Consider the following 20,989-nt stretch of genomic DNA (forward strand, 5'->3'; position numbering starts at 1 on the left):
CTGGGCTGGATCAGCTACAGGCAGGGCCTAGGGTGCCCAATCCCACACCACAATGCCTGGGCCATGGAGCCACCCAGCCAGAGGGAGGCACCGAGGGCCACCAGAGCTGAGTGTTGTGTGCAGACCCCTGAAGCAATCGAGCCCTGGACAGCCTCAAGTAGGGCCAGGTGGTCCCATTGCAGCTTCTGCCCTGAACCTTGATTCGCATCTATTCCCAAGAGGGGTCCTGGGCCCCCTTGAACCCCTCTTTTCATTGTTCCCATTCCAGAGAGCACATGGAATGTTCTGTTATGGGCTGGCTGCAGTGGCAGTTAAAGTTAATTCCACTGCACACTCATCATAAAAAGTGATATGGCCAAGATGTTCAAAACTGACTAATGATTTACTGCCTAACTTGAGATACCTTAAAGAGGCCTGCTTTTGAGACAGTGCTGTGAACCCATTCTCTGAAGATCAAGCCCCTTTAAGGTATTTCATGTTGGTGTTACTCACAATCACTAATCACTTTGGAAAATCTTGACCTAACTGCCTTTCACAAGATTGTCTTTTTTTCAGCCTACTAATTCCTGTACTTTCAGTAGAGGGTCTTGTTGAAAACTGACTCTATTTATTCTTGTAAAGATGATGAAAAATTAACTTGTTACCCCAGAATTGGACATTCTTGTGTGTACCCCAGAACTTGAGAGTACTGCAGTCATTTTGTATGTTCAGCCACTGCCAGCTGAAAACCAAACATCCCATAGCTAAGGAAATCTTAGGCCTTTGTGAGGCAAGGTTGGGCAGCTGTAATTTGTTCATCCGAATGCGAGGATGGGATAGAAAGTTATGGAAGATCGTGAGTGAATAGCGATCTTGGTTATAGGTGCCCCTGACATATTGTTGTTATGGCTAGAGATACTAGAACTGTTTTGAGATAATTGTTCATTTGGAATTAGAAGAACTGGTGACCCAGCAGAGGTTATTATGCTGACCCAATAGTAGTCACTGTAGGTTATGTGCTTTGTTAGAGTTATAGATTAGGTAATAGTAAATACCTCAAAGCAGTCCGAGGGAGCTTTTCTTTGGGCAAGGAGCTGACATCTAAACTCCCCATCTGCTGGATGGAAAGATGGCCCTGGGAAGCCTGGCTGGTGATTACTTGAAACCATCTCAGACTGTGGGTGACTATATCTGGGATGTCCTAAACGGTGTGTGTGTTCATGTGCGTGTGCTTAAAATCTAATAAATAGTAGTTTTAGATAAGAGCACACTTGCTTGTATCAATCATTTATCAGATAGAAGTACTGTGTTCCGATTGATTTTATTCCTGACACCACCTGGAGAGAAACAGTGACATTACCACTGCTTTGCATTCTGAAAACCTTGGGTAACAAACGAACCTCTTAAAAATGACCTGTAAAGATTATTGTACCAAAATATCAGGAACTGTATTAAATTCCAGTGATATTTGGTCCAATTTTACTCCTGGGGGAGTTCTGCACCAAAAAATTAAAAATTCTTTGCACAATATTTTAAAATTTTGCAAAATTCTTCATATTTTATGTCAAAATAACGCTATATAATCACACCATTTTCAATTATTTTAGTAATTTATTTCAAAATACCTGTAAGTTAGTATGACTGTAACAATACAGACACAGACAAAAATTCTCCCAGGAGTAGAGAGTTAAAGAAACCCCTGTGACACTGCACCCCACAGTCTTCATATCTATATTATTATAATATGATTATGCCATAATTATGATGCATATTGTACAAGATGGGTCATGTGAGGTGTCATTGGAAAAGTTATGATTTGCTCAATATGATTATACTATTTGTATGCATGTATCATTTTTGTATCTGAAATTATGAATATTGACTGTGTATCCCTATTTCAAATGTAGTTACATCTGGGTGACACCCACTAGACAAGATGCTCTCAGTCTAGATAGTTGGTTGAGAAGGGCCTAATCAGGGTAATGATCCATTAGGGGAAACAATAGGCCTTAGGAGAAGCTTATCTCCCACCTGGTGAGCCTTCCTGAGAATGCTCCAGAAAGCCATTAAGCAATGGCTGCTATGACTCAGCAAGGTATGCAAGGGCCTGTGACTAGGCCACATGACTCTGGATTCCATCTTGGGATGTCAGTGTTTTTCCACAAACTGAGTTTGGGACAAAGGGTTCCCACCATATGCAAAAGCTATATAAGGCAGGGAGTGACATAATCAGGGTTTCTTCACTCCCCACACAAGAAAACTCCTGGAAACACCTGATGAACAAAGATTAAACTGGGGGAAGTGCCTGACCCAGGCTAAAGGGATTTCTAGCCTGTGTATGAAACACTTGGGGATTCCAAGCTGTAAAGCAAATGCAGCTTGTCCCTTAAGAATCTGCAGCCTGCTTGTATCAGCCCTCAGGCTGAGAAACTACTAGTTCATATTCAATTTAACTAGTGTGTTAGACTTAGTTTGCATTTTTTGTTTATTTACTAGGTAATCTGCTTTGATCTGTTTACTATCACTTATAATCATGTACAATCTATCTTTTGTCATTAAGAAATTTGTTTTTGCGTTATATAAACCAGTGAAGTGCATGGGAAATCGTACCTCAAGGGGCAAAGGCTGTTGTATATTCCTCTCCACATTGAGGGGAGGGGCGAACTCTATGAGCTTACATTGTACAAATCCCTGTGCAGGGCAAGGCAGTGTAATTTTCGGTTTATGCTCCGGAGGGGGTGTGTGCCTGGGGAGCTGAGAGTTACCTTGGCTGTAGCCTTTCTACTGTTGGTTCATGCAGTGGCTAGTCAGAGAGCCTGCACGTAACTGTAGCTGGGGGTGTCCCTATCTGTGTGAATGCTGGTGGAAGTGTAGGACCAGGAACAGGTCTGCAGCTTGTCACAGCAGCAGAGTGAGAGAGGGAACCCAGGCTGGTGGGTCAGAAGGCTCAGTGGTACCCCAGTTCCAGGTGGCACCACGGGGGGAACCCATCACAACCCCTATGACAGCCCAGTTCTTGTTTCTCTGCCCCTTCCTCTGCTCCCCAAGCCCAGTCACGGGGTGCCTCCCCTAGCCCAGACATTCAGAGCCCAGCTTCGGGCCACCCCCGAGTCCAGACACTCGCATGCACCCACTCCCCCAAAGCCCAGGGATCCTGAGGGAGAAACAACCTGGTGCTGATTTTGTGTGGATTTTCCTGCACACCACCTGCTTCCTTCAGGATGTGCTGGGAATTGCAGCTGCTGGGAACCCTCCAGCTCCTTCCTCCCCCCGACAGTGTCTTCTATTTGTGAGCTGGAAAACTGGGCTCTGCTGGGTCCAGTGGTTCCTCGTGGTGGCCAGTATCTCTGCAGAGCCAACTCTATGGAGGAAAAAGAAAATTCTGTCCAGAACATTAATTTCTGAGCAAATTCTGCATTGAGCAGTGGGGCAGAATTCCCCCAGGAGTAAATTATACACCCCACTCAAATGAGACTTCAAGAACTGCAGAGATCAAGCCCACTATCAATATATGCTGAATGCCTACAATAGCCACGCTGAGAGGAACATCCAGCACACTAGAACCTTAACACTTAATTCATTCAGGCCCTCTAATATCTCAAGCTGTGAGGGAACTGGAATTTCCATTCAATGGAAAATTTTGCATTTCTGAATTTGCTTTCATTCTGCAGTGGGAGGTGGACTAGATGACCTCTTGAGGTTCCTGCCAGTCCTATATTTCAATGGGTCTATGGACAGATCATACTTTTCGTGCTGTTCAGAGTCTCTGACCTGATATTCAAAGCCCTGCATGAGATTGATCCTAGCTACTTGAGAGATCGCATCACCTGACATAACTGGGATCTTCCATGACAACTATGTTGCAGTGGAACAATGAAACTGTCACCCAAGAGGGAGTGGCTTTTGAATGCAGAAGGCAAATCTTTAGCTAGAGATGGCCCTGGATCAGGGGACTCATTTCTGCAAGAGGTAAGGATAATCATGGAACGAATCTCTTTCAGAGATAAATGCAAAACTCATCTTTTTGGCTTAGCTTTTCACACAGCACACCAGTGACACACACAACAAAGAGAAATAAAAAAGAAGGACCTGTATGGGAGGCTATGTCTAAACTACAACCTATGTCGGCATAACTTATGTTGCTCAGGGTTGTGAATAAACTACCCTCCTATGCAACATAAGTTGCACAGACACAACCGCTCGTGTGCATAGTTCTGCCTTTCGTCAAGGTGTTTTTTTATGCCGACGGGATAGAATATTGGCATAGAATGTTGTCACCAGACATGCTGCAGCGGCACTCGTACAGCTGCACTGCTGCAGCACTGTATGGGTAGACCTGGCCTAAGAGAAATGTATTATTGCTATTTTTAAGTACTTGGGAGGCATTCAGATATAATTATTGTGGAACCATTTAAGCAGGTAGATGCTCACATGGATAAGAGCTTCAGAATAAGGCCCACAGTCAATTCAAAATTATGTGATCATCATGAAAATGGCACATGGTACAGAATTGCGCTTAATCAAAATAACAATAACTTTGTTACTCTGAAACCAAATGATGACTGATTTCAGATAAAGCCTGAGGCCCAAAGCCTGCAAACACTTACACATGTGCTTAACTTTAATGGGAGTTATCTATGTGCTTAAAGTGAAACACAAGTGTAAGTGTTTGCAAACTGGGGACTTAAATTAATTTGTCAAATGAAAATCTGTTTGACTTTCCCTGGGCCCCTTAGAATATCTGAAAGTAGATAATATATTTCTAAAATGTGCTACAAATTTAAAAGTAGAAAATGTGTTTGTTTACGTCAGAAAAGAAACAAACAAACAAAACCTCCCAGGCTAAAGCCAAGTTCAGCCTGAAAAATGTCCCCTCTTCCCCCAGGTTGTAAATAACTGAAAATAGGAAATATTATCTAATCCTTACATGCAGTCTGTCTAAAGTGATTCTGTTATGAGGAATTATGTAGTTTCATTGTTTTAATTAATCATATGGCAAAAAACAAGATTTAACTGAGCTTTTTAATTATGGAAAGGATATTCTTATTGATTATCTTGTTCTCACGAGAACATATAAAGCATAAATAAGATGCCTTGTACTTACTAGTTTTTTAAAAAAAATAACTACTGTAATATACATAAGCAAATAAGATTTATTCAGGTTTCTTTGCAGGGAGCAAGCTGGCTGTAAAGGATTATAAAAACCCATATAAACTATTTAAACACATCCCACTTACATAGGAATGCAAATCTTGTAGGAGGAGAAATAAACTCAGATCAGAATTTATAGTACAATATACAGTGCAATCGAACTGATCAGAGTATAAAGTATCATGCAAACATTTTACGATGCCTTACACCAAAATAAATATTGAAATCAATATAGCTAGCCTACCAGCTAAATCAGTAAGGCTGTGGCTACACTTGCAGATGTAGAGTGCCGGGAGTTATACCAGCCCTCCGAGACCGCAGCAGGGGAAGCGCTGTGACTGTGAAGCATGTCCACATTTAGAAGCTCTTGCAATGCCACAGAGAGCAGTGCATTGTGGTAGCTATCCCAGTGTGCAAGTGGCTGCAGCGTACTTTGGAAAGGGGTTGCAATGCCTAATGGGGCAGGCACAGCATCACATGATGCAGGTTTTCCAGTCCCATTGTTCCATGGTATCCTACTAGATTGCCAGCCGCTTTTCAAATGAGGGCGTGAGGACTGTGACAGGAAATGTGTTGTGTGTATGTGGGGAGAGAGACAGTGTATTTTGGGGGGCAGAGTGTGTCAGCATGCTGTCTTGTAAGTTCAGACAGTGGCAGGGGGAAGGGGGAAACCCAACATCAGCCCCCACCCTCCCCACCTCTCTCTCTCACACACACACGCACAAACGCCTCCCTCGGCAGCAGCAGCATTCCACAGTAATGGTTTGCTTAGTGTCCCGGAGCAGATAAGCATGTGGGCTATCAGAAACGGAGCTTTGAAAGGGGATATCCACATGCCTGCAGCTGAGTTCAAAACAATGACCAGAGTGGCCACTTGACTTCAGGGGATTATGGGATGTTTCCCGGAGGCCAATCACAGCTCAGTAATGCAACACATCGTCCACACTGACACCCCGGTGCTCCAGCCGGGGTGCAGCAAGCTCTGTGCTTCTCGTGGAGGTGGATTACCAGGAGCGCTCCAGCTGCAGAGTCTAGGCACTCTAAGTGCCTTGCCAGTGTGGACACCTCAGGAGTTATGGCGCCCAGGACTGATTTAATGCGCTCTACCTTGCAAGTGTAGCCATGGCCTTAGACACCATTGAGCTTTGCGTTTGAGAACACTAAGGAAGGAAGATTCCCTGAGAGCGTATGGAAGGGAATTCTAAATGATGGAAACAGGGTGGATTGCAGTCTATGGCCTAGTCCTGGATTTGACAAGACTGAACCATAAAAAGTTAATTTCTCAAGCTTATCTTAACTTTGAGGCTCCACTCCCACACTTCTCCATGGCCCTCTAATTAACAGAACATAAGAACGGCCATACTGGGTCAGACCAAAGGTCCATCAAGCCCAGTATCTTGTCTTCTAACAGTAGCCAATGGCAGATGCCCCAAGGGAATGAACAGACCGGTTATCATCAAGTGGTCCATTCCCTGTGACCCAATCCCAGCTTCTGGCAAACATTCCTGTCTATCCTGGCTAATAGCCATTGATGGACCTATCTTTCATGAATCTATCTAGCTCCCTTTTGAATCTAGTTATAGTATTGGCCTTCACAACATCCTCTGGCAAGGAGTTCCAGAGGCTGACAGTGCATTGCTTGACTTCTGCCTCCTTACTTGTAATTCGCCAATAGTATCCTTGCACCTCTCTGTTCCCTGGGTTCCTTTAATTACAATTTCCTTATCTGTAACCTTCCAATAGATCCTGAAGCGGCAGTCAAAAAAGCTATCAATATTAGGATCCATTAGGAAAGGGATAGATGATAAGACAGAGCATATTATAATGCCACTATATAATCCATAGTATGCCCACAATTTGAATACTGCGTGCAGTTCTGGTCGCCCCATCTCATACAGGATATATTTGAATTGGAAAAGGTATAGAGAAGGGCAACAAAAATGATTAGGGGTATGGAACAGCTTCCGTATGAGGAGAGATTAAAAAGACTGGAACTATTCAGCTTACCAAAAAAGACAACTAAGGGAGGGAATATGATAGAGGTCTATAAAATCATGAATGGTGTGGAGAAAGTGAATAGGGAAGTGTTATTTACTCCTTCACATAACATACGACCCAGGAGTTGCCAATGAAATTAATAGGCAGCAGGTTTAAAACAAACAAAAGGAAGTACTTTTTCACAGAACACACAGTCAATCAGAGGAACTCTTTCCCAGAGAATATTGTAAAGACTAAAAGTATAACTGGGTTCAAAAATGAATTAGATAAGTTCATGGAGGATCGGTCCATCAGTAGCTATTAGTCAAGCTGGTCAGGGACACAACCCCATTTTCTGGGTGTCCCTAAACCTCTGACTGCCAGAAGCTGGGAGTGGACAACAGGTCACTTGATAAGTGCTCTGTTAGAGACAATGGGCTAGATGGACCATTGGTCTGATTCACTATGGCCTTTCTTCTGTTCTTACATTGCAGCAGTGTCTAAAGGTTCTAAATAGGTCAGATCCCCATTGTGTTAGCACTATATTAACACAAAGAAAACAATCTCTGTCCCAATGCTCTTACACTTTTGATCCCACCAATTCACCCGAACAGGGTCTCCCTATCTCTGACCCCTCTCCTCTTCATCCTTCGTTTGAAGATTCAGTTTTGGTTTTTTTTGCACTCCAGGGTGTACAGAACATTTTAGAATTCATACAATAGTTTCAATTTATTGAGGGCCTAGGACAAGCAGAGAGAGAGATGCTGGCTCCTGCACTGGGAACTCCAGAGACACAGCAGTGCAAGAACAGGCATACTGTACGGGAGCTCAGGCTGGAAGAGGAGACAGTGTCAGGTTTATCAGAGGTTCATGAGGTGGAAAGAAACTAGGCGGTGTTTAAAGGTAAAAGGGTGGTAACCACATTCATGCTTGGAGTCAGAGGGCAGAAGAAGGGGGAATTCATTTAAATTGGAACCTGAATAAATAAATATTTAGAGTCAGTTGTTTGGGTAGGGTGAAGATTTGAGCAGGTTATAATTTTTTCCCCTCCATCCCTAGCCTTAGTTAAAAGAGGAATCTTTAAAATATAGATGGGCTATAGAGAGCTTATCCTGAGCGGGATTTATATGTGGGTAACGACTGTACTATCACATCACTGAGAGATCAGTGGAGCAAGTCAAAAATCTACTGGTACATTCACTTTAAAGAATGTGTGTGGGAGCAGCAACACCAAAATGCAGACAAGGCCAGCAGCATAAACAGTAGTGCGTACAGTAAATGAATGAAAGGCTCTGTGTAAACTGGCACTACCGTCCACAAATGGGAGTGAGCCAAACTCAACATGGTATTACTGTGCTTACCTAGTGCATTTACCAAAATGACCCAAAGGTATGCAAGAATGAAAGCAATGGTATCCTATTCCATATCGCCCATAGTTTGCAACATGTAGGTGCTAGTGTTAATTTTGCCTTAGATACAGTAGATAGGTAATATTAGCTCTTTATATGCAGTATTACATAAATGGCCACACATTTGCTATAGAGACTACCTAGAATACAGCAAAGACTGAGGTAAAGTTCTTTAGTTGCTGAAGGCAATTCATTAGTTGTTAAAGGTGAACACTTGTACTAAATATAACCTTTGGCAAACAGGAGTATGGATACAAATAGTCCTGTCGATTTCACTGGGACTACTCACAGAGGTGTTTGTGGGAGCTGCAATTTAGAGGCTTCCATATTTTTTTAAACAATTTAAGCCATCTGCGCTGGTGTAGTTTTACAAATATTGCACTAGCTCTTACTTAAACGGGTGAGGCAAGATCAACATCTGTTGTAAATCAGTGGCATTCTAAAGCTTCAATGGTGCTAAACCAGTTTATATCCTGATGATTTTGACCCATTAATTACCATGCCTCCCCCCACACCTTTTTATATACTTCATCTATTGTGGTATATAAAGAAACCAAAATTTCATCAATAAATTAAATTGAAGGTGATATGGGCTGAGTTGAGATGATGCCAACACTTCATTGCAAATGTATTAAATAAGGCCCCTGTCTGTAATTAGCTCTAAATGCTCTTTATGAGTTACATCAGCTGATAACTGTATATAGCTTCAAAAAGATAATCTTTAAAAACAGATATATTTACAAACAGGTAGACCACTTGGATACAGCTTCTCCGGAAATAGAGAGTCAAATTCAGTCTTGGCATAAGAGCATGCAACTTTCCTTTATCTCAGGGCTGAATTTGGCCCGTAGGGTGTACAGTGAAAGAATTTGCAATGCCAGCCTGAAATCCATATGCTATAGAGCAAGAATGAGATGTCACATTCCGCAGGCAGTAATAGTGGGGGTCTTGATATATGCACTCTAGATGTATTCAGGCTTGGACAGAGCCTGCATCTCCTGCCCATCACTTCGGTCTTTGAAAGTTCCCCCTAAGTTTCTTCCTCTTCTTTTCCTAAAGAAAATAAAAGGTAAAAATTAAAAAAAAAAGAATTATCTACATACAATTGGTAAAGTTTAAAAATTGTATTTATGCCTCCCTTTCTTTTATTTTATTTTATTTCAATTTTTTTAAGGAAAGAAGGATAGGTGATATACAGCAGCTACTGCAATAATGAAGCAATACCCAAAAGGACGGCAGAGGCTGTTGCTGAAGATGCAGTAGATGAGGGGATTAACGGCACTGTTTAAAGATGGTAGATTCTGAATAATCACAGATGCATAGAAGCGTTCTTTGGTCTCAGGGAGTACATTGAAGTTGTCCAGGATATCAAAGAGAAAGTAAGGACTCCAGCAGAGGACAAATGCTGCAAAAGAGAGAGGGAGATTTAAAATGCTGAAGTTAGATGGGGTGAGTATTTAAGAAGATTACCATAAAACAGATTGGCCACATATATGTTTGCTCACACAAGAGTCTCTCTCCCTATTAACAAGTCCTAGTTAAGGGATTAGTTATTAGATCTTCGTATATCTGCTCCTTTATTTTTATTGTAATAACCATAAAATATTGTGATTCTTCCAGGAAATGTATTCATAAAGTGGTCCCCCTGGACACATCTAGGCATTATGAGAGAACTAGACAATTGAAATATAATCATAAGGATAAAAAGATAAGCGATTGAAACATCAAATACAGTGAATGGCTGTGCTAATGGTCCCCTGTGCTAACAGCCAGTGTAAACTCAGTCACCGCAAAACTAACTCCATTTTAACTGCACTATGTTTACAAGATGCATGTAGGGTAAGAGACAAGACTCTCTTCTGCACTCTCACTCCAAACCACAGCAGACTCACTGTGGTTCTGTACAGTGACTGGAGGGTGCTACAGAATGAATGCATGTGCCAGTTCAGCATAGGCCACTCTTGAAAGCAGGATTTAAGAAGAAGGAGGGTTGCAATAATGTAACATGCATGGTTCTTGGCCCCTATTCCAGTCCAGAGCTGTCACAGCAGATATTAACAGGCTACAAAATTACCTCTTGCCTTGCCCACAGGATGGGGAATGGATTCTGTCCTACTCAGCACCCATGTAGTGCCCCCCCCACATACCAAGTGTGTTGAGTCAAGATTTATGTGGAGCCATTGGAATAGAGTATTCACCCCTACAGAATATCACTCATAGGCTGTGAATGCATGTTTAGCTGTGGGCTCAGAAAAGAGCATGCTGCCCAATGTCCAGGAATACTTCAAAATAAAACAATGTTATTTCAGGCAAGCTCTACACTATAAATGTATATTGGTATAACTCCATCGCTAGGGGTGTGAAAAATCTTCACTCCAGAGTGACGCTGTTATACCCACCTAAGCCACGGTGTAGACAGCCCTAAGTCAACAGGAGACCTTCTCCCATCGACATAGCTACTGCCTCTCACAGAGGTGGATTAATGACACTGATGGAAGAGCTTCTCTCATTGGTGTAGCAGTGTCTTCACTGAAATGCTACAGAGGCGTAGGTGCACTGGTGCCTCTGCAGTGTTTTAAACATAGATATATATAAAATTTATATATATATATATATATATATATATATGTATGTATATATATATATGTAAAATGCTGGGCATTAACCTCCAATTCCCCAACATCCATTGAAGTACAAAGCACAGGCACTGGTTTCCCCTGGGCCCTGGGGGAGCTCAACCTCCTGTTCTGCCAGTAGGTGCACCCATGGAGTCGATGCCTATGATACAAAGGGATTTATCTACCTCTCTTGCTGAGACTCCTTTGAAAATCCTAACCAGACATTTTTAATGAGCACAAGCTTCAACATTCAGTAAGGTTAGCAGCTGTTATGGCCAGCCTTGGAGCAGCAGTAGACTGTAACAAAGGCTTTCTTTTATTGCCACACACATGAGTTAAAAAAAATAGTTGATTCTGTTCTTGTGAAAAGCACGATTCAGACAAATGTTTTTGGTAATTGCAAACACTAGCACTAAACAATGAAATAAGCTACTACAATATAGTTATTTCCACAAAATATGTCAGTATAAATGCTGTGCTACCATGAAAATACCCATCTGTAGATGCAGGCGTGGGTGTCAGCTATATAAGTAAATGGCTACAATTGTCTTCCTGTGCGGCACTACCGGCTAATCACAAGCCCTGGGTGCTGCAGCCTTTATTTATCTCCATGCAGTGTCAGCAGCATCATCATTCCACTAATATAATTTTGTTTCCCTGGGAAATGAAGGGAGAACGACACCTGCACCAAGACCTCCGCTATGCAGTGAGGTAGGGAAAGCTCACTGTTCCCATTTGGGCAATCAGCATGCTTCTAGCATTGAATCAGATTGCTAAACTTTTCTCTCCTCACCCCCTGCTTCCCAGATGTCTTCACTTCTTAGTCACAGCAGATAGAACAATGGAAAATGAAGTCGATCTACAGTGATTTTCACAGTGTCTTTTTATGCATGAGTTGTGTATGCCTCACATATTAATCAGGAACACTGTGGGGTGTAAATATCTCCAAACGAGATCTCAAACCAGACAATGTCAACCATTTAATCTTCCAATGTGCTTGTTAATTTAAATGGTAATACATAAATCCGATATTCACTCAAGAAGAACAAAACACTTCAGCACAAGCAAGGACTGTGGAAGGCTCTGAATGCAGGTGCCACCAGCAGAGTTCCATTGTTCAGGAAGTGGGTAAGTAGATGATTGCACACTACAGAGCAGAACTCTGAGATAACCATGTAGGTCTATGCAGAGAGAGATGGGGGCAGATCAGATAAATGAGAAGAGTTGTATCCAGTGGAGCCACAACCATACACATCGATCAACTACCTCCTTGTATGGGGCGGGGCGGTTATTAAACATCCACAGAGTTCTTTTTAAATGACTGAGGGTAAGGAGCGACAAGGTGGGTGAGGTAAGATTTTTTATTAGACCAACTTCTGTTGGTGAGAGAGACAAGCTTTCGAATTTACAGGTTTGGGAAACAGAGTGTCATAGCTCAATACAAGATGGAACAGATTGTTTAGCATAAGTAGTTACCACTTAGTTCAAGGAACCATTCAAGGTGAAGTGGCCTGTTAACATCCCTACAGTCATAGGGAGGAAAGGGGTGGGTGAAGGGGATGTTGTTAGTGGATTACAAATTATTATAATAAGCCATAAACCCAATATCTATCTATTCAGTCTCTGATTTTTAGTGTCTAGCAAAGTTATGGATCTAAGCTCCCAGGCTTGTCTTTTGAAAGCATTGTGCAGGTTTCCTTTGAGGATGAGGTCAGATGATACTTTGATAAAGTAGAAAATCTCATTCTAGAAAGGAGTTGAACTTATCAGAGAGATCAAAACTCAGTGTGTTTCTACTACATCACCTTTGGGAAAAGTCATCCTCTGGGCTCTACCCTTAAAGTGCTAGTTAAAATCCTTCCTTTGCAAATGAGTCCATGTGGAACTTTCATTCTAACATCTAGCTCTGCAGGCCCGCCGACAGCTATTCAGGGCCCCAGGGCAGAGCAGTCAGTGGGCCCCCACGCACGCACAAGTCGCACCTGCACGGACGTGGTCCGCCTGACATTTGGGAGGGGTGTTGCTGTGCCTGCACTGGCTGGTGCTCAGAGAGCTGCCAGTTGCACTGCTGGGCATACTCTTCCAGCACGGCCAGGGCTTCCACGTGCGCCCCCCGGTAGGGTTGCCAATTGTCTAATCGCACAAACCCAAAGACCTGTCCAATCGTGCAAAGACCATGCCCCTGTCCCGCCCCTTCTGTGAGGCCCCACCCCCTCCTCATTCCATCCCCCCTCCCTTCTTTGCTCACTCTCCCCCACCCTCACTCACTTTCACCAGGCTAGGTCAGGGGTTGGGGTGTGGGAGGGGGTGTGTGGTGCAGGCCCTGGGAAGGAGTTTGGGTGCGGGAAGGGGTGAGGGGTGCAGGCCCTGGGAAGGAGTTTGGGTGCGGGAGGGGGTGCAGGGTCAGGCTTTGGGAGGGAGTTTGAGTGCAGGCACGGGTGCGGAGTGTGGGCTCTAGGCTGGGGCAGGGGGTTGGGGTGCAGGAGGGAGTCGGTGCTTACCTTGGGCAGCTCACGAAAGCAACCGGCACACCCCTCTGGCAGTGGCTCCTAGGCAGGGGGCCCAGGGGGTCTCCGCATGCCACTGCCCATAGGCACTGCCCCCCCCCTGCAGCTCCCATTGATTGCAGTTCCCGGCCAATGGGAGCTGCGGAGTTGGTGCTCAAGCCAGGGCAATGCACGGAGACCCCCTCCCAGGGGCTGCAGGGACATGCCAGCCACTTGTGGGAGCAACGCAGAGCGTGGGCGGGCAGGAAGCCTGCATTAGCCCTGCTGCACTGCCGGCGGTGAGGCCTGGGGGCACCCAGGGCCTTTTAAATTACCCGGGCCCCATGGTAATTGCCCCCCTCCCATTGGTGGGCCTGTCTGTGTGGCTATGTTTGCACAAGTCTTAGCTCTCGTTTAACTCCAGAAAGAGAGTAAAGTTCCTCTTTCTCCTTTTCAATGTTATGCCAGCAGGGATGATCTCTTTGCCAGTCCCCTTTTATATCTCTCTCCTAATTTATCTGTGAATTAATTAAGGGTCAGATTCTACTTGCTTTTCTTGTACTGGGTAGTACCTCCACCCCAAGCTGTCTCATTAAATGTGAATGGAATATATATATAGTGAGTGTTTTCATGTGTATATAACGTATCTACAGTAGTCGGATTTATACAAAAATCCATATTTTAAAAATAGTTACAAAATTGTGAGTATAGGATGAGAAACTAGAGAGAGATGTGATATAAGTGGTATAGAGAAGGCATTTGCCATAAAAATGATTATTTGTCTCTCTCTGGGTAAACAATTATTTGGCTCTCTCAGGTGTGGTAAATATTGAGGTATAATGTAATAATTCATAATACTTAGCTCTTATATGGATCATTTTGCCAATTCAAATTGAGCTCAACTCAGTCAAGCCCAATAACTGTAATCATCTGATGGCTGATGGATGGGCTAATGGGAAATGAGATGGTGCTCTTATTTCAAACGACATTGAAGAAGTATGCACAGCATAAAAAATAAAACAATCCACTACAAACCTACACCCACATCCACAGCAGATGCTAACTGGAACTCGTGAGTCATTGCAGCCTAAAAGGTAGTTTTCTGGGAAAGCTGTAAGCAACTGAACAGGAGGTTTCGTAGTTAAATGCCATCTTTACCTATTGCTACTGTGGCACCATATTCAGCCTTGAAGAGGATCTGGAATTATTCCGCTGAATGTTATAGACCTAATGAGCTCAATTAACCAGTGACTACTGGAGTTGCTGCTGCTCCTGTTGAAGTCAGGGACACTCTGGGACTCATCTACAACTGATGTAACCTGTTTTGTTCCATTGAAGTCAATGGTGCTACATCAGCTTATTTCAGCTGAAGATCTGGCCCTTATGGGGTGCTGGAGTAATGTGTATAGCGGGGGTGCTGAGAGCCATTGAACCAAAGTGTAAACCCTGGATATGATGGAAACCTCTTCAAGCCAGGGGGTGCAACAGCACCCCTAAACCTAACACCTATGGGCCCTTGTCTTCAAGGGGTGCATGTTTAGACCTGTAAGGGTGGAAACTAGTTTGGGTTAGGGACCTGTATTTTGTTTGTCTGTAAAGCACAATGAAGACACATCCCATTGTGGAAGTAATAATACACGTACACTGGACAAATACAATTCCAAGTTAAAGTCATTCACAATTAAACATTTTCTAAATATCTTTACTATTTGCTGAAGAACCATTTATATTGTCTATAGCTAAAAGAGCAGTTCTTCCATAAATACATTGTAACCAAAATTCTGGATTACAGTCAGTCAAATCCCTCTCTTATCTATACCAGCTCTTTTTGTTCTCTTTACCTATATAGCTACCAACTGTATGGTTTTCACTTACCAAGAATAATTACAATGCTGTACTTGACAGCTTTAACTTTAGCCTTTGATATGATCCCTCGATGGGTGTACCTGGCACAGAATTTGCCATCTGGAGAAATAAGAAGGAGAAAGGTTAAATGCAGGACTTCCGATTAACTAGCAGGAAATGCAGGGATCAATGGAGTTATAGAATCGGGCCAACCTTCCATTAATTGAAATCAACGTCCATCCGATGCTCAACATTAGAACTGGATGGGAATCTTCTGAAAAACATTTTTAATTTTCAAAAATGCTGATTTGTCAAAACTAAAGCTTCCTAGGAAAGGGTCAGAGATGTGATGATTTTCCTATTTGAAACTTTTTTGGACAAAAGTTTCAAAATTATCAGTCGCCATTTTGACGTTTTTGAAATGTCAAGTGTTGTTTTCTGGTTTAAAATGAGTTTTCATTTTGAAACTTGAATTAATTTATACTAAAAAAAAGTTTAAAAATAAAAAAGGCAAAAAATTAAACAAAACATTTCAGAATTATCAAAATGAAATATTTAGGTTGACCTCATCTGTATTTTTTTCCTTTGGATTATTAGTTTTGTTTTATACAGTCAAAATTTATTTTCATTGATATTTTGATTTTTTGTACTAATTTTTGGGGCAGGTACATCTCAGGTTTGGCATCCAAAAACTGAGCCACCCAAAATCACTAGTCACTTTTGAAAATCTTGGCCCAGGTAACCACTTACCCAGCAACAACAATGCTACTTTTCATGCGATATTTTGTGAAAAGTGTTAGAAATGGTCATTAAAAAAAGACCTTGAAAAATACAATTACTATTCATTTCTTAAATGCATTTTATTGAGAAGAATTTTAAAAAGCTCCGTTCTCAGTTCCCTTAAATAATCCTTTTCTCTTTTTTATCCCTTAGGTAATCAATCATATATTTTCCCTTATTCATGTTTGTTTAATAATAATTAAAAAGGACTTTTGTTGAACAGCTTCTCAGAAACGAAATGTGCCTTGAATTTAGAAGCCATGAATCTGACTCTCTTCTCAGTTACGCTGGTGTAAATCAGGTGCAACTCTGTGGAAGACACACTACGGTAACTGAGAGGAAAATCAAGAGCTATAATTGAATGACACCAAAGTGATTACTATAATATACATAATTTCACTGTGATTATCCATTTTTCTTTTGTCACTGTTGTGATGTCACAGTTTTGAACACAGCCTGAGGTCCCCCCAGACAAAACTGGTTGGGATAAGAAGCTAATAGGACTATAGCCTCAGCCAAAGCTCTGCCCACAGCAGCCCTGATTGGTGGATTGCCTGGCTCCACTGGTTGGTCCAACCGCGCTATTTAGGCCAGAAGATGGGACAGGAAGTTTCTCTCAGCTACAAGGTGATTTCTTGTTGTGGCTGCATTCTACCCTGCTTGTTCTCCTGCACCCAAACTTGTTCATGATTTTTGCTTTGTTCCTGTCTCACTCCTGCCTTTGGTCCTGTTCCCACTGTGCTCCTGCTCCATGCTTGGTCCTTATCTTGTCTCCATTTCCTGCCCTTATATCTCATCTTCAATAACCCGTTACCATTCCTGGCTTTGATCCTGGCCTCCAATTGCTGACCTAGACTGTGGCTTAAACCTTGGTTCTGGCATTTAGTCTAACCCAGACTCAGCTCTGACCTTCAGCTTTGATTCCTGGTTCTGACTCTGACTTGACCCCTGGCTATCGTGATTGACAGTTGACTCTGGTGCAGACCCTTGGCTTCATTCTCCAACTGGATGCCTGCTCTGCCCACTACATTTGACTCCAGCTCTGACTACTGGCCCAGACCACCTACATACTCATCCATGGCAACTCTAAGGTAAAATTAGTTACATTCAATATAGCAAACACATTTAGGGATCATATTTATTAACTGACCTCTTGTCTTGTGTAGCCTCAGTTTAGAAATGAAACTTTAATGATCTCTGTGGTAATGGGACACTGTGTATATTAATGTCTTCTGCACATCTTACAGCTAGAGCTTGTTGAGCTACATAATTGGTGTAACTGGTAAAAAGGATCAAGATGGCTTTGTAGCCAGTGAAAGATCACATCTGGAAGTTGAACTAGCTCATATTAATGTTCATGGGAGTTAAAGACTAGCCCAAAAAGGAGACTATACCCCTTAGATGAGAAGATGGATTTATCTTTCCAGGCTACCTGAGCCTTGTTACATTATGAATTTGGGGTGGCTGGAATTCTAAACCAGCCCTGCTCAGACTTGCTGAGGGGAGGGAAATCTTTGCAAGTTTTGTGATTGGTAGGTTTGATAATTATGATGCAATGCTGATTGTGGAAGCATCATCATGTCATGATTCTAGCCCATAAGTGTTCATTGCTCATTGCTGTACATTTAAATATTCAAGTTTGTGTAGCTGAATGTACCTGATTTATGCATGTCAGTGTGGGATCTGCAAGCATTAAAAAGATGTGTGCAAATTTTGGATACATAATTTTATTATTGGTAACCTAGAGTGTGCACATCAGAGTGGTATAATAATAAAATCCCTCTCCCATCCAGGCATTCAGATTATGTTACAATTTGTAATAAAATATAATTAAAAACAATTTGAAATATGAGTTGAAGGTAAATCTCCGGAAACAGCAAAGACCTATGTGTAATTGGAACCTCAATTCAGATGGTGTCACTGACTACACATTTTGGTTTTATTAAATGATAGCTCTCCTTCCTATCTCAGTACTGTGGTTCCACTTAAGCTTCAGGGTTAATTGATTATTTCATAGCATGTACTGTTGTGAGTAGGGGAATGAGTAAGATGGTGACAGCTAGTGAGTAGGAAACATCCATTGGCTGGTAGTTTGGGTTCAGAGCAAATAGCTTCCCAAAAACTCTCACTTTTCCAAATCACATCAGAACAGTCTGAGTCCTTTTGGCCTACAGAATAGGGATAGAAACCCCAGGAGAACAGGTCTCTGTTACTTTTGCATTTGGGTATTTCTGACGCTGACTGGAATCCAGACGTGCAAAGGCATATCAAAATGTAGCAAAAGTATTGTACAAATGCCTTTTAAAAAAGGGTTGGTTCGAGACATGGAAGCTTTAGAGGGAATAAGGGATCTCACTTTTTTTCTCATCATCTATCCTCTGTGAAAATGGGCTCTCTGTCCAAGGAAAGAGGAAATTGTTCACAACTCATTTCTAACCTACTTGTGCAAACAGCCATTAAAAGAAAATAATTCCTTTAATAATAATAATAATAATAAATAAATAATTAGACATTGGGATCATACCAAGACTCTGAGTTCAGATGCTCTCAAACTTTAAGGGGATCAAAAGTTAGAAGATCCACATCAGAATTTTATGGCTTTGGCCCATCTCTAAAGTCTAGACTCACCAGTACAGTTGGAAATAATCGCAGCCTGAGGTTTACTCTTCATCCATATGGTTCGAATCACAATGAAGTAAATGACACTACAGTTGGGGAGAGAAGAGGAAAATAAAAGAATCTTTGAGACTATGTGGTGCAGTGAATTTAACTAAGGCCCTGGTCCTTCAATGACCTCTGCACCTACAGAGAGCTCTGGTTGTTTGGAGCTAATTTCAGGATCAGAATTTAATCCTTAGTTCTTATTATCAGATCTCAAAGTGCTTTGCAAGAGAGGTAGGTGTCATTATCCCCATTAGAGGTAAGTATCATTATCCCCAAGGCACAGAGTTGAAGTGATTTGCCCGAGGTCACAGAGCACATCAGTGGTGGAACTGAGGATAGATCCCACTTCTCCTAAGTTCCTGGTCTTGTTCATTGTCTCATGTTTAGGGAAGGACTCTCTACAAAAATGTCACTTTGCCTATGAATTCTCACAGACATTAAGGCCAGAAGGGACCATCAGGATCATCTAGTCTGACCTCCTGCACAGAACCTTGCCCACCCACTCCTGAAATAGACTCATAACCTCCGGCTGAGTTACTGAAATCCTCAAGTCATGGTTTAAAGACTTCTGCTTGCACTAGTTTAAACCTGCAAGTGACTACTCCTGAGGGAATTCTGCACCCAAAATTAAAAGTTCTGCACATAATATCTTAAAATTCTGCAAAATTCTGTAAATTTTATTTGTCAAATAAATGTGGAGACTCCAGCATGGCATTAGGGAGCACAGGCCACTGGCTGCACAGAGATGGGAGATCACTTTGCAGCTCCCCCCCGGGACATGGACTTAATGGTGAGGTTACACCCAACCTTGACACAGCGCAAGGACCAGGCATGCCCCAGAAACATACCAGGGCCCTGCCTCTCCATGCCAGGTGCACCAGGTGTGGGCAGGCAGGCTCAGCCCAGCAGGATCCAAGTGTGGCGGGGAGCCAGGTGTGGGTTGAGAGGGTTCTGTGTGGGGCAACGTGGGTGTGGATGGCTCATTGGGGGATCTGGATGCACAGGGGTTGTTGGGGGGGGGATTCTAGGTACAACAGTAATGGGACTCTGCAGGGGGGTCCAGGTGAAAGTGGTTGGGGCTCAGTGGAAGGGGGGTTCTGGGTGCAGTGGGGATAGAGCTCGGCAGGGAGGTCTGGGTATGGGAGGTTCAGTGGGGGGAGGGAGGCCTCCAGATGCTGGGGGAGTGGGGATTGGTGTGGTATGGGGATCTGGGTGCCGGTGGCTCATTGGTGTTCCAGGTGCAGGGGGAGCGGGCTCGGCAGGGGAGATTCTGGGTATAGGGGTTGAGGCTCGGTGGGTGGCTTTGCATATGATGGAGTCTGGATGCATGGGGGTTAGGTGGATGGGGAAGCAGCTCCCTGTACAGTGATACTTCCAGCTGAGGAGTAATGGGTGCAGGAAGTGGGGTGGTGGGTGGGGGGATGGGGGGTTGCAGAGCTTCTTGTAGCCTGGGGAAAAATCTGGGAGTAGGTCTGACCCAGCCCCGGATGCTGTGGAGGGAGAGAGGAAGTCCTCTCTTGCCCAGCCCAGCCGGGACTAGCAGCTAAGCCTGGCAGGGTAGGAACCACCAGCTGGGTCTTCCCCAGTCTTATCCCCTGCCTCACAGTGATTTACCTCTCTGCCAGCTGCCCTGGGCACCCAAAACATACTGCTGGGGAGGGTCACATGACTACTCTTGTAGCTTCCCTTTGCTTCTTCATCAAAGTCATTTTTCTGTGGGGAAGCAAAAAAATCTGCACGGGATATGAATTCTGCCCCCCAAATCCCTGCTTCAGCCCAAAGTCCCCTCCCACACCCTGAACCCCTCATTTCTGGCCCCACTCCGGAACCCACGTTCCCAGCCCAGAGCCCATACACCCTCCCACAATCCAATCCCCTGCCTCAGCCTGGAGCCCGCTCCCGCCCCCAACCAATGTCCATCACTAAGTCCAGTAATTTTGTCAAGTGTCCATCACACAACATGGTGGTTCTGACTCCTGCCTGTAACTCCACCTTCCTGGGATGAGTCCTGAGTTGGAAGGATATGAGAGATAAGAAAAGCAGGTATATGGTTGTTTCCATTCTAGGACCTGATCCTGCA

General features: G+C 43.3%; 1 protein-coding gene and 1 long non-coding RNA gene across 3 annotated transcripts in view; one reads left to right on the top strand and one right to left on the bottom strand.

Moving 5' to 3' along the window:
* Nucleotides 1-9,369: 9,369 nt before the first annotated feature.
* NPSR1 (neuropeptide S receptor 1) overlaps nucleotides 9,370-20,989 on the bottom strand; it is a 96,204-nt gene continuing 84,584 nt past the window's right edge. For both annotated transcript variants that reach the window (XM_045006384.1, XM_045006383.1), the window contains 4 exons: nucleotides 18,874-18,950; nucleotides 15,496-15,585; nucleotides 9,741-9,921; nucleotides 9,370-9,569 (listed from right to left, as the gene is read on the bottom strand). In XM_045006384.1, coding sequence (XP_044862319.1) covers nucleotides 9,479-9,569; nucleotides 9,741-9,921; nucleotides 15,496-15,585; nucleotides 18,874-18,950 — 439 coding nt within the window. In that variant the 3' untranslated portion in view covers nucleotides 9,370-9,478. The remainder of the gene's footprint in view (nucleotides 9,570-9,740; nucleotides 9,922-15,495; nucleotides 15,586-18,873; nucleotides 18,951-20,989) is intronic.
* LOC123364340 overlaps nucleotides 16,553-20,989 on the top strand; it is a 30,410-nt gene continuing 25,973 nt past the window's right edge. Inside the window, exons 1-2 of the long non-coding RNA XR_006577076.1 lie at nucleotides 16,553-16,872; nucleotides 17,214-17,336. This is a non-coding gene — a long non-coding RNA (uncharacterized LOC123364340). The remainder of the gene's footprint in view (nucleotides 16,873-17,213; nucleotides 17,337-20,989) is intronic.

Source organism: Mauremys mutica, chromosome 2 (genome assembly GCF_020497125.1).
Source record: "Mauremys mutica isolate MM-2020 ecotype Southern chromosome 2, ASM2049712v1, whole genome shotgun sequence".
In the NCBI taxonomy this organism is placed as follows: Eukaryota; Metazoa; Chordata; order Testudines; family Geoemydidae; genus Mauremys; species Mauremys mutica.